Source organism: Grampus griseus (assembly GCF_964374135.1).
Source record: "Grampus griseus genome assembly, chromosome: 1".
Lineage (NCBI taxonomy): Eukaryota > Metazoa > Chordata > Mammalia > Artiodactyla > Delphinidae > Grampus > Grampus griseus.
Genome location: NC_139017.1, coordinates 5,079,738 through 5,093,935, shown reverse-complemented (window position 1 = coordinate 5,093,935; position 14,198 = coordinate 5,079,738). Strand labels below are relative to the sequence as shown.

The 14,198-nt window shown below is 40.9% G+C and overlaps 1 protein-coding gene across 1 annotated transcript in view; it reads left to right on the top strand.

Moving 5' to 3' along the window:
• Window positions 1–14,198, top strand: part of CRB1 (crumbs cell polarity complex component 1) — a gene marked incomplete at its 5' end in the record, with an annotated part of 267,244 nt that overhangs the window by 210,890 nt on the left and 42,156 nt on the right. Inside the window, 3 exons of the mRNA XM_082647382.1 lie at window positions 3,749–4,705; window positions 9,961–10,508; window positions 11,903–12,068. Of these exons, the coding sequence (XP_082503508.1) occupies window positions 3,749–4,705; window positions 9,961–10,508; window positions 11,903–12,068 (1,671 nt within the window). The remainder of the gene's footprint in view (window positions 1–3,748; window positions 4,706–9,960; window positions 10,509–11,902; window positions 12,069–14,198) is intronic.

Genomic DNA, 14,198 nt, shown 5'->3' with positions numbered 1-14,198 from the left:
TTGCTGGTCGTTGAGTGGAGCTGGGTTTTAGTGTTGAGACGGAGATCTCTGGAAGAGCTCTTGCTGATTGATATTACGTGGGGCCAGGAGGTCTCTAGTGGACCAATGTCCTGAACTCAGCTCTCCCACCTCAGAGGCTCAGGCCTGACACCCAGCCGGAGCACCAAGACCCTGTCAGCCACACAGCTTTTGGGAAATCTGAGGTCTTCTGCCAGCATTCAGTAGGTGTTCTGTAGGAGTTGTTCCACATGTAGGTGTATTTTTGATGTATTTGTGGGGAGGAAGGTGATCTCCATGTCTTACTCCTCTGCCGTCTTAAAGGTCCTCTATCTGTCTGCATATTTTAAGAAAATGCTAGAGACATTATATGTATGCCATTACAAAAGTATTAGGAGGCCTATGTATTCTACTGTTTACCATTGCATTAAGCTGCACAAAGTTTATGCATTTTTCTCTTCTTTCTAAGCTCAGTAGTCTTGTGAGCTAACATTTCCTGAATGGTTTCTTCTCTGCTCCCTCCCTCCCCCCTTTTCTTCTCCTTTTTTTTTTTTTTTTTTCCCTTTCATCTTTCCTTCTCTTTCTTTCTTTTTCAGAAACCACCTTATCTATTTTTAGGTGTTTCAAATTCTTAAAATGTGAACTGTTGGGTGGTCTGAAATTTGGCCCTCTAATGACTCTGGGCTTTCATGGCCTGCACATGATTTTATTTCATCAGAACTTCATGTATTTGGACAGTAATAAACAATACATAGTCTAAGCAGATCTGAAAACTCTTTTAAAAAAAAATAAAAGATGAAAGGTTGTGACTGCTCACCTGGGGCAGCAGGAAAGAGAGAGAAAGAAGGGGAATTGCTGCTGGGCTGTGCTGGGCTGGTCAACAACCATGCTCCCCTCCACCTGCAGGGCAGAGGCCCGTGGACCTGGGGTCCTTGGGGAGTCACGGGAGGAGTGTCAGTCAGTGGTCAGTGTAAAACGGGTCCTGGTCCCCCTCAGAAGGCTCAGGAAGAACAACAGACAGAGTTGGTGATGTCAAGTAAACCTTAGGAAGCCAATGAGGAAGGGGCTGGGGGAGGGACAACGTGAGAACAAGGCCTTGTGGAGTCTCAGCTGGAGCAATGGACCAGGGGGCTCCAAGGACCCCACAAAGAGCCCCGGGATAAAAGTCACCTTGAAACACCTGCCAGTCTCAGAGAGAGTGGAGCCATCTAACACCGGCACCAGTCAGGGGAAACTTTCTGAACCCTTCTGACACTCAGGCAGAAGTCTGGAGGTGGGGAGGGGAGGGAAAAAAGAAGGGGGCACCCTTCCTGGTCCTTTTTCAAGACAGCCTGAAGTCGACCTAACAGACAAAGAAAAAAGATTCAATTCCAAAGTGCACTGAAACTTACATTTCTTATGACTGGCCATCCTACTTATTGTAGGTCTTTAAAATGTGATCTTAAGACTTATTAATCAAGGCTGAACAGAAAAGACTTGGGGTCTGTAGGAGATTTTATCCCCCATTAAATATGTTTAAAGGCACAATGGGCGGGAAAAAAGAGTTTTTCTTCAATTATAACTCATGAGCTGTTCAGCATTCCTCTTAATTAAATGCTTACGGTTTGATTTTTTTGTGTTTTCAAAATCCTGTGAAAATCAAATTTAAGTAAACTATCTTCTAATAACAAAAGTTTGAACTTTTCGTAAGTTCAGTTAAATGAAACTTGCATTCTAACATTCCTTTAAAATATAGCCTGTAATTTCTGTGTCAGTTCTGTTACCTATGAGGATGATTATAGATCACATAAATCAGTTTGATTTAGTTTTATTTTTTCTACTCATCCAGCTTTTTATAACACACGTATGCACAGCACTGTGCAGGGACTGTGGGAGACTCTAAGATTGTAACACGTTCCCTCCTTTCACAGAGCTTGAAATACTTTTGGATTAACAAAGATTGTATGAAAGTAATCCAAGTAAAGTAAAATATAAGTACAGGAGGGTCCAATCAAGGGTCTAAATATATGGTACATAAATGGCTGTGGGCAAAAATTTAACCACTGTGCCACCAGGTAAATTTATCTCAAAATAGACACAAAAAGAGCACTTTGGGCTCTGGAGTAGATGAGGTTAAATGCAGTATAAAAATTTTAATCACCTTACAAAGGTCATCATTAATCAATTCATACAAAAATTAATTACCTAGTGCCAAACGTGAGCCAGGCATCGTGCTGTGCTTTAGACATACGTTGGTAAATCAAACAGCTTCCCTTCCCTCGTGAAGAGCATGATCTAATGAGATTCCAGCCTAATATGCTGTCCAAGTCAATCTCTCATTATGTAAAGTTATGCAATTTGTGGGTCATTCCGTATGCCCACACTTTCTAAATAGTCTCTCTCAATGATGACAGTGCTATTTGATTTTGTCATGCGAGGGTAATTTCTTTGGTTATTACTTTTTAATTACAGCCAACACTTACTGAGAAGTCACTTATATATCAAGCAATGTTATGAGCATCTTATGTGTCTTTACTCACTTAACCTTTAAAAAGCCCTGTGATACAGATACTATTTTTAACCCCATTTTATAGATCAGAAGACCTAGACACAAAAAATAAATGTAACCTGCTCACTGCCTAGCTGGGATTCAGATCCAACATTATCAGTATAGGAGCCTTTGATTAAATTTAAGAAGCACACACTTAGGCGTGGAGTTAAATGGGAAAATAGGACAGACATGTTAGTAATAACAAAAAACAAGAATGCACTAAGTTATCAATTAAAAAACAGAAAGTGTCAGATTGGATTTTGAAAACCAGATTGTAGAAGTGCTTTGGAGTTTAGACATCAATCTTTCTAAGCCTCAGTGTTGTCTGTGAAAGAGAGCTAAGTCTATCTGCCTTGAAAACCTCAGGAGATTGCTGTAAACACAAACACATAACGTGGATGATGGTGCTGTCGAAGCCACAGAGTCCTATACATGTGTCAGTTTTTGTTAACACTATTTGTTCATTTGAACTTCGTTAAGAAGCAATAGCCATCACTCTTAAAAAGTGTTATAGTTCTTTTTGTTACCTGGATTAAATGAATTCTAACGATTCTCTAATTAGATACCTTTTTTTGACTTAGAACCAGGAAAAAGAGTAAAAGAAAGTAAAGAAACTAGAAACCGGAACTTGTTATTGGATAGATTTCATGGTTTATACTAGACTTGTGGAGAGGAGGTTATGGGACCTTCCATTCTCCTCAGAAGCCCTCCACAGAGAGAGTTGTCTGGACTGTCTGTGTGTCTAGGGATTACGGGGAGGTACAAAAAATGGAGAAGGCAGATCGCTGTTTCCAAGTAGAATAGAGTGAAATTAGCAGCCCAGGGCAAGATAAACAATATCTGGGAACTAAGTCCCCAAGTAAATAATTTGTGTCTAGCATTGTTCCCAATAGCAATCTAACTCTCTTTTAAAAAAATTTTTATGATATTCAGTGTCACATATATATCTGACAATGATAGTTTGAGTCAACTATTTTTGGCAAATAACCTATTTCTAGAGGGAGAATTCAAGGTTCACCATGACTGCACTTCTGTGCACCATACGTGCAGAATGATGGAATTGGTATCAGCTCCTCAGTCTCTAGTCACATTTCGCTCTGTTACACTCCCTACACCTGAGCTGGTTCTGCACCTCCAAAAGATTATACATGAAGATTATGAGAAAGTTCTATTTTTGATCTGAATATATGTAATTTCAATCTGTTCTTTATCACTGAACAGGGGTCCACTGTGAAGAGGACGTCGATGAGTGCTCTTCAAGCCCTTGCCAAAACGGTGGTACCTGTGAGAACTTGCCTGGGACTTACACTTGCCGTTGCCCATTTGATAACCATTCTGGAGCATTTTATGGAGGAAGGAACTGTTCTGATTTGCTCCTCAGCTGTACTGATCACCCATGTCTAAATAATGGAACATGCGTCCCTCACCTCCGCAATGGCCAGCGTGGATTTGGCTGCCTGTGTCCCTCTGGCTATACTGGGTCACGATGTGAAACGGTCACCACACTTTCTTTTGAGGGTGATGGCTTCCTGTGGGTCCCAAGTGGCTCAGTGACAGCCAAGGACTCCGGTTGTACAATAGCCCTCAGGTTTCAGACTGTCCAGCCAGTGGCACTTCTACTCTTCCGAGGTGACAGGGACGTGTTTGTGGTACTGGAGCTGCTCAGTGGCTACGTCCACTTATCAGTTCAAGTCAGGGATCAGCCAAAGGTGGTCCTGTTCATCTCCCACAGCACCAGCGATGGGGAGTGGCATGCAGTGGAGGTGACATTTGCAGAGGCTGTGACCCTTGCCTTACTTGACGAGTCTTGCCTGGGAACATGCATCACGAGAGCTCCTTCTCCATTTGGAAGCGATGGGTCAACATGTGCTTTACAAAACTCCTTTTTGGGGGGTTTACCAGAGGGAACAGCCCACAGTGGTGTTGCTCTGCTTAACGTCTATAATAGACCATCCATACCTTCGCTTGTGGGCTGCCTCCAAGATGTTCAACTTGACTCGAATCCCATCACCCTGGAGAACATCTCGTCCGGCTGGTCATTAAATGTCAAGGCAGGCTGCACGAGAAAGGACTGGTGTGAGAGTCAACCCTGTCACAACAGAGGACGCTGCCTCAACTTGTGGCTTAGTTACCAGTGTGATTGCTACCGGCCCTACCGAGGCCGGAGCTGTCACAGAGGTGAGAGGGGCAGGGCGCCAGGAAGGCTGTGCCTCAGAGCAGAGCTGGGACAAAACAGCCAGGCCGTTCCTGCTGGTTATGAATCATCAGGAGCCCTCAGGACTCTGCGGCTGGCTGCCCACTGACAGGAAAAGGAAGAGGCTGATGATGTACCTTAATTAAATCTGAGTGGATTCATAGGACGCCAGGGTTTCACTCATGCAGAGAAGTGAAAACTAAGCCCATAGCTCCCATCCAAATGGGTTTACATCTTGGTGTTTACAAAATGCTATTACAATTTTACCATTTGTTGTGTATCAGAAATTTATTGCAAATCTTATTTGAAAGAGGAGTAATCTTTTTGGAAAAACAGGACCGTTAGACATGAAACTAGTCAATGCCGAATTCTAGAACAATGCCGCGTGCATAGTAGACTCTCAGTACGTAGTTACTTCCTTGCCCTCCTCTCTATGCAGTTCACACTAGCTCCAAAATCATGCTTAAGTTTAGCACGTTTACAAACCACCAATTTTATGCAAAGGTGTATTTTCCAGAGTTGCATTGGAGAAAACAGGTATTTTACCTATGTGTCCTAAGAAAAAAAAGAAAGAAAAAAGTTTAAAAAAAGTAACAACACTGAAACTTGGTAGATGCCGTAAACTAATTGATCTAATTTCTCTAGCAAATCAGTTTGAAATGCATTTCAAAATCCTTACTTCCGACATTGTTGCAAAGACTGCTGTTGATAGTGATCAATACATACCTGTTTCTTTTTATTATTCTCTTGCATTGCAAATGTTGGAAAGGTAATTGCAACAGACTGCTTTGAAGTGCAGCTGTAATTTACCCCAAGATTTGAGAGTAACGTGAAATAGGACAACATCTGGTAAATAGTCTTCTTTGCTTTATATGAAGTAAAATTGAAACCAGTCTTGGTCTATACCCTACTCCGTGTATGAAGGGCTAAGAATTATTAGAAGCTATTCACGGTCTCCCCCTGACCACAATATTCATTACAAATCACGGACCTGCTTGACTATGAGGCCTGGCGTCTACTAGCTCTATGTAATATTTTAAAGGGAATTGCAAGTTGTTTTGTGATATTTTTAAAGGAGAAAAGGGGAGATTATGCTGAAGCAATGTTCACTTTTTGAAGAAAAATTTAATTGACCTAAGGCAATATTTTTACTACATATACAAAATAACAAACAGATGCTGACTCATTTTGACCAGCTTCCAAGTGCAGTGACCCATGAGGTTAATACTTGACTGTGGGGATGCTAACTGTCCTGGTAAATAGATTCAAGGGATGCCAATCCAGTGGGTTCTGGTTTTCTTTAATTTATTTTTTCCAACTTGGAAAATCACAGAGTCTTTAAGCCCAGTTCCTGAATTGGTTAGCTGTCCCCTCTCTTCCTCCAGTTTCCTTTTCCCCCGGCCGCCCCCCACCCCTCCACTATTTTGAAACTGTTTAATCCTCATGAAAATGCTTAGCTTCAGAAGATATCTTTTTAGGGAGTAAGTTCTGTAAAATCGTCCCTTTCTGAAAATTCTTGGTATAATTTTAAGAAAAGTTATATTTCTCATATCACCTCTTAGTCATAAATTTAAAGTATTTTGTATTCGCTATCATCTTGGAGGAATGTTTGCTGGGGAGTTTATTCCCATCACAAAAGATGCTTACAAGCTGTAAGGACAACCTGGAATCTTCCTGTCATTGTACATAGATGTTCAGGAGGAGACGGGCTAAAAAGTACGAGGCAAAAACTTCACCCAATTCATGATCCTGGCTCAGCGTTTCCCAAACATGGTACCCATTGCAAGGAACAAGCAGACTGGATGGAGGATTTGGCTGGCTGACGAAACATGACAGACAGACAGGCTTCCTATATTTTAAAGTTGATTTTTTAAAAATGATCCAAGTGTCTCAATAAGAAGAGTTCAGAAAAGAGTTTCTCAAAGCTTAGTTCCCAGAGCTGTCTGCAGGGTCGTCGCGGTGTATCTTATCGCCCTGGCTGTGTCCAGGAACGTGGAGCTTCCAGGATACTGTTCAGGATAAAGGTATCACCGACCTCGTCCCTTCTAGAGAATATTTGATTAAGAGAGGCAATTGACATATGTTTTATCTTCAGTCGTACATCTAAACTTTGACACTCTTATCTGCTTGGAATTAGAGTTTCTTAGATATAGAAGGAGCTTCACTCCATGACTGAATTTTTTACACTGTTGTGCACCCAAGTGTAGTGGCCCAAACCTCTGCTTACACACCTTCAGGAATGGGAAACTCACTCACACTCCATCTTCCCAGAAATCCCCTAGAAGTTGTCTTTTTTGTACTAAAATAATATATGATGACCTATAGCTTCCATTCATTGGCAGCATTGTAACTCTTGAAGCCAATGTCAACCTTACTTACATGTCTTCTTCTTGAGAACACAAATGTTTGAAGAAAAGTGTCTTGTACCATCCAAGCCATCACTCCTATCATGCTAAACACACCCAGTTTCTTCTAATGTTTTCCACCTGACATCGTTTTCAGACACTCCATCCGCTGCTTGCTTGCTCTGGAATAAATCTGCTTATCTGGCTCCTAGATGTGCCTGACAGTGCAGAGTGACACAGGACTGTAACCTTCTCATTCCAGAGAATGTTCTTCTATTCTGCAGCCTAATGTCCCGTTGACCTTTGGGCAGCCACATTCTATGACTGGTTCACTTTGAGCTGTTCTCCCTCTTGGTGCCACAGATTTCTGCTTTTTCCACCCTAAACCAATGAAGGACACTTAGACCCAAGTGGCTTTTATTTATTCTAAATACATTTCTTCTTGTTGTAGTCCATCAATCCTTAAAACTTGGTTATTTCTTATCCCTATTTGTCGTCCCTCTTCATGACACATCAACAACACATATGAGAATCATTCTTTCCGTGTCCACAGACAAGTCATATATGGCGTCAGGTGTTTCTAAAATCATGTAGTAAATCATGTGCTCTCACTACTTGCTTGTGATTTCTGAAGAATAGGACTGCTGGAGAGTCAAGCTTCTGAGAAAAAGAAACAGCTCTGTGTTCTGTCTGTCTTTTCATCTGGATCCACAAAGTGATGCTGCAGGCGTCCCAGGATGACCAGCGGGGACCACCCCTGAGGCAGAGCAATTCTGTGCGTATTCCCAAACCTCGGGAACTTCAAGAGCCACATTTTCTTATTGAGCATTTTATCTCATATGAAAGTGCTGCCGTGCATTCAGAGATGTTAGCCTCTTCAAACGGATTGTTACATCTAACAATGCACTTTGAAAGCTACCTGTAGTTGCCTGGAGCAGGTGGTCTCCAAATGCAGATTCAAAATGTAACGTTCCTGTCGAAAATCAAGGCAGAATTCTGAAAATGCAGACTTTTATGCAGAAGGTCTTCAAACACAGATGGTTACCTAAGCAAGCTTCACTATAATTCAGCTAAAATAAAATATGTCCCACCTTTGCTCAAACTTCAGTGGAACCATATGACAACATTTAAACATGCTGGAATGTGCTTTTTTTCTGGTTAGGATTGGGATGTGAAGACTTGAAGATAGCAATATGTTTAAGACAATGCTCTTGTCAAGTTCATCAGTGATTTCCAGATTGCAAGATTCAGTGGTCATTTTTCAGTCCTCATCTGCCTTGACCTCTCAGCAACAGTTACCACCGTTGAATACGCCCTCTTCCTGAAAACTCTTTCCTTACTAGGCTTATGGGGTGTCACTCTCCCTTCGTTCTCTTTCTGTCTTACTCTTTTATCATCTCCTTTACCTCCACATGTCTGATGCTTAAGGGTTCAGTTCTTGGACCTCTTCTTCTCTCTCTAGATTCACTCTCTTGGTGATCTCTTCCAATCTTAGGGCTTTAAATGCCACATTTACACTGACAAATCCAAAATTACTGTGACTAGCCTAGAATGTCTCCCCTGAACCCCTATATCTAACTGCTGACTAGAAATTTCCACCTGGATATCTAATAGGGCATCTCAAATTTAATATGGAATCTCATTTCTCCCCCAAATCTGTTCCTCCTGTTTTCTTCCCCATCTCTGCAAATGGAAACTCAATGCTTCTAGTTACTTGGACCAAAAGCCTTGGAGAGCAACTTGCCCCAGAAAATCCTGGTTTTGGTTCTACCAAAACATTTCCAAAATCTGACCACTTCTCCTCATCTGCACCATGACCACTGATCCAAGCCACCATCATTTATCTCCTGAATTTCTGCAGTAATATCTCTACTTTCTTCGGGGTTCTGCTCAAATATTACCTTCTCAGAGAGTTCTTCCCTGATGGCTCCATTTAAAATGACAGCTCCACTCCCTCCTGCAGCTCTTCCTAGTCCCTTTCTCTGCCTGAGTTTTTGTATATCAAAGAACCTATCGCCACCTGACATACTATATAACCTCCACCCAAATGGAATGTCAGCTTTAGGAGTACAAGAACTTGTGTTCCTACTATATCATCAATGATTTTGAAGGTCAGCATTTATTTTTATACTTCTCAAAGAGTTTATTTGTGGTGATGCACATCGATAGCATTGCCACGTCAATGCATTAGAAATCTCTCTGTCCACAGGAAATGTTGGGTGAGTTCAGAACTCAGCTTTGCCCTAGTACTTTGTGCCCCATGCCTCTCCTTCACCCACCCAGGGCCAAAGAAGGAAGAGTCCTCCTCTTCCTTTGTTCAACTGCCTTGCCTCTTAATATTATTAGGGGTATCTTCCCAAAAGAGGATTTGCAAATCTAATTCTTGGTTTCTGTCCTTTACAAGGAACAGTTAGGTTTGATGCCATTTGTTTGAGCATGGCCCCAAATAGCAGCGATGACGATTGCTCAGTCTGCTTACATGTGTTGCAGGAAGAGCTCTTGCTTCCCAAATTTCTCCAAATCAAGTTGGAGTGCAGTAGTATCTGATATTCCATGTTTAAGCCCCACCTTTTTAGGGCAATGAGGAAGAGGTTCAAAAGTTTATCGGTGCCGAAATCTTCTCTTTCTCTTTGTGATCAGTGAACTTCAACTATAAACTATAAACCAAAATCTAGTTATTTTCAGAATAAAGTAAACTCAGAAGTTCAGAAAGTCAGGGATGACTTTTCAAATTGTCATTCTATTGAATAAGCCTGTCTTGAACTTTTAAAAATATGAATGTGCATATATGTATATATACATACATACATATATATATATATATATATATATATATATATATATGCATGTGTGTCTTCAGATGTTTCCTCTTTGTCTCTCCTCCTCTATTAAAGCATATGTGGCAGGCAGATTTGGCCAAGATGACTCCACTGGATATGCGGCTTTCCATCTTGACAAGAGCTACGGAGAGGCCTTCACGCTCTCCATGTTTGTTCGAACACATCGTCCATCGGGCTTGCTCCTAGCTCTGGAAAATGACACTTGCCAATACATCCGTGTTTGGCTAGAGCATGGCAGACTAGCAATGCTAACTCCAGGTTCTCCCAAATCATTAGTAAAATTTGTTCTCAGCGATGGAAATGTCCACTTGATATCTTTGAAAATCAAGCCAAATAGAATCGAACTGTATCAGTCGTCACAAAACCTAGGATTTATTTCTGCTCCTACGTGGAGACTCCAAAGAGGAGATGTCCTCTACATTGGTGGACTGCCTGACAGACAGGAGACTGAAGTTAATGGTGGATTCTTCAAAGGCTGTATTCAAGATATAAGGTTAAACAACGAAAATCTGGAATTCTTTCCAAATTCAACGAGCAACGCAGCCCAAGATGCAGTTCTTGTCAATGTGACCCAAGGCTGTCCCGGAGACAACCTGTGTGAGGTAGGATTATTCATACCAACTATGTCTATATTGTGTGCTAAAAGTTTCATTTTATTAAATAGATAATTTATTATAACTGTTCTTTGTATGTGAATATGGTGTTACTGACCCACTAGCTGTAGAATAATGCTTCATCCATACTTTCCCAGCAGGACTCGGGGATTTATGTTGAGCCATGAAAGTGTGGCCTTGATCTTATTGCCATTATGGTCCATTTAACCAACCAAAATAACTATGTCTTCTACAACCAAATGACTTAAGAATAATTGTATTTTAATTCCCAAATTCTTAATGGCATCCCAGAGGTTTAACTGAATTAGTTCATTTTGAAGATACCATTAACTTTATCTTAAATGCCCACCTACCATTGTTTTGAACATCTACTAAGTCAATAAGGAAAAAAAATCTGAGAGGTAACTTCCTTCTGGGAGTTGGATTTGAAATTTTCTGTAATATAATTACTCAGAGCCCATGCTTTACTTTGTATATTTTGTACGCTCTTCTGAAAGCTACTTCAATACGTGAATTTGTCAGCTCTGCATGAGCTTTCAGAGGAAAAGAAGGAAAGGCATTTTATCTGTTGAACATTTATTGAGTTCCAACTATTGCCATGTACTGGGCTTGCTTCTAAATACATAAAAATGAATCATTGTAGCATTACTATAGGGGCACCTCCAATGTGCCAGGTGCGATTTTCCATGGATCAATCCATTTCATTCTGTGGAAGGACTACTGTGCAAAGCAGGCATTTTTATTCTCTGCATTGATGTTATTTACAGAAAAGGAAATTGGCGTTTAACAAGGTTGGGTCACTAGCCTAGATTACATGTTAACAGTGGAATGGGCATAAATAAAGAGGGAGCTCTCAGAAATTCCTTTATCAATACTTCCGTTTTGAACACTTTGTGAGAAACCTTGTGAGAACTCAAATTATGATACAGTTCTGATTCAGAGGCAGAGCTGGAGGGGAGATGGTGTCACTCCTCTGGGGACCCAGAGGATCCAAGTACCAACTTCCCTGTTTGACTGTTGATAGAATCTTGGACAACGAAAGGGACCTCGGTTTCCTCACCAGTAAAAACAGGAGGAAAAGTCTCTAACTCAAACTATCATTAGTGACAGTGAAAGTGCCTGGCAATTTATAAATTACAGAGAATATAATTACACCTTTGAAAATCCTCCTTGTGCTACAGGAGATCAGTATTGTATATTTTTCTTTATTTCCCTTTTCCTCTCTCTCGATGGTAGCAGTAAGTTTTATTCTATTTATCAGCCAATGGATATAAAAAGTTCTAAATGTAAATATGTAGGAAATTAGCATTCACAGATTAACAGGGTCTTTTCCATATTTAGTTGCCGGCGCTTCTAATGCCTTTGACTCATTGTCTGCTCAGCCCAACCCCTGTCACAACGGAGGCATCTGCTACTCCCTGTGGGACGACTTCTCCTGCTCCTGCCCTGCGAACACAGCCGGGAAAGCTTGCCAGGAGGTTCGCTGGTGTGAACTCAGCCCGTGTCCTCCCCGGGCCCAATGCCAGGGGCTGCCTCGAGGATTTGAATGTAAGTGCACTTCAAACTTATCACCATCCAGTTCAGCAGGACATTTCAGTTGTTCCATGAGTCAACCCAGAAAAAGAATACAGACAACTCCAGCTCAGCAGAGAAATGTGTGGCTGCTTCTCCCTGCGCGAGTAGTGGTATAACAAACCTAATGGGAGTGTAATAAGCCAGAGTAGCCTCATCCTGCCCCTGGGTTTCTGAGTGGGAAACGGCGGTCATAGCAGCACCAAGCCTAGATCCTTGATCATTTCAGACTAATTTCTAGAGAAAGAATTAACCGGGTGATGTTTGGCTTTTCTTTTCTTGTTACTGGCAATACAGAGTGAAAGTGCCAGTGTGAGCTCATTGTCATTGGTTAACTATGAGGCTTCTGGCAATTCATACGTCTCCATAATCTAAAGCTTCCTCTGTAAGAAAAGGATAAAACGTCTACTTGATAAGTAGGTAACTATGGGTGTGTGTGTGATGATTATATGACCTCGTGTGTAGAGAGCCAAGCGCAGTAGGCACTCGATTGGTGTTGGCCATGAGTATTTCCCTCAATCTGAATGGTTTTCCTGCCCAAATTCAGTACTACTGAACACAATTTCCCAAATGTTAGCAATTTGAATACTATCTTTACAATTTTGACAGGTCTACGTGGTAGCCACACTATTATTTATAGTATGTCTTTTCTTCTAGTTCAAATAATGCACAGTTCAGTCTATAGCCAACCGTCTATGTTCGCACTCAATTCTAATCTCTTCCCCTTGTTCAAAGATTTTGCTTCTGAAATTTTTCTCTCACCCGCCAGCATCATCAGTTTTCCCCTCAGTATATAAACATACTGTCAAATTTACTCATTACAAACTATTTCCCTTGATATCCCTCCCATCCCCACCAGCTACCATCCCATGTTCCTGCTTCCTTTCTTAGTGGGAGAAACCCTTTAAGAGTTGTCCTCAATGTGCATCCGATGTCTTTCTGTCCAGTGTTCTTTCATCCCAGCAGTTAGCTCCCATGCACCATCACCATCTCTACCCTGAACTCCCTCAGCCCAGAGCTTCACAAGGGCCTCATCCCTCCATTCCCTTTTTTACCCAAGTGCCCTCTTCCCTGGCTTTACTTTTCCTCATGGCTCTAATCATCCTTGGATGTTTTGTTACACAGGTATTTGTTCACTTGTTCATCATCTTTTCCTTGATGGAATATAAGTTTCAAAAGGGAAGGAGATTTTCTGTCTGGTTTCCCACGTTACTCTTAGCACTTAGAATAGTGCCAAACATGTAGGAGGTTGTCAGTAAATATTTGTTAAATAAATATATATTTTTCTTCAATTTAGCTCAGTATTTTCACTTAACTGCTCTAGACTTAAATTACATTATCTGCATACAATTAAAAAAATACATAAAATACCTTGGAAAACACTGCACTAAAATAATGGTCTGGAGCTAGGCGTTGACTGACCTGAGGCCCAAATCAACAACCAAGCCCCAAAGTGACTGAGAATGAGAATACAGTTACTTTTATGTTTCTGTATTTTAAAATCATATATCAAAAAGGTATGTGAAATGTATTGCACAGTGTATATACTTGGGGGGCAGTTTCTAAAAGAATACACATACTCTTATGTTTCATATTTAAGAAATAATATGCTACACACATGAATAAAGCATGATGAATTTGCGTAAAGAATGAGATCAGGCCTCTAATATGACACAGAACTTTAATGGCATCTTTTCCATTTTTCTGCCCTCTGAATTGCTTGTTTAAAATAGTTTACTACTTATTAATTTTACTGTTAATCTTTTGACAGAAATACTAAAGTTCTCAGTCCCAGTTATATTCTACAATGGGGTTTAAATCATTTTGAACATTTTCACAGGGAAAAAAAGAATAGGGTTTCTAAAAACAGTGGTGGTCCAAGAAGCATACCCTGGGTGCGTATTGCCCCCCGTCTCCACATAAAGGATTTGGATGCCCCACGTCAGAAAGGCATGAATGATCTTCACTGCTGCTGCATGGCCACTACAGAAAGTGGAAAAAGTTTGCCTCTGACCTTTCAAAAAGTCTCAGTAACATTTTTTAAATTATGACTTATCTTAAGGGAGAAAATGTAAATTAGTAGGAGGGGTGAAATTTTCCTAACCG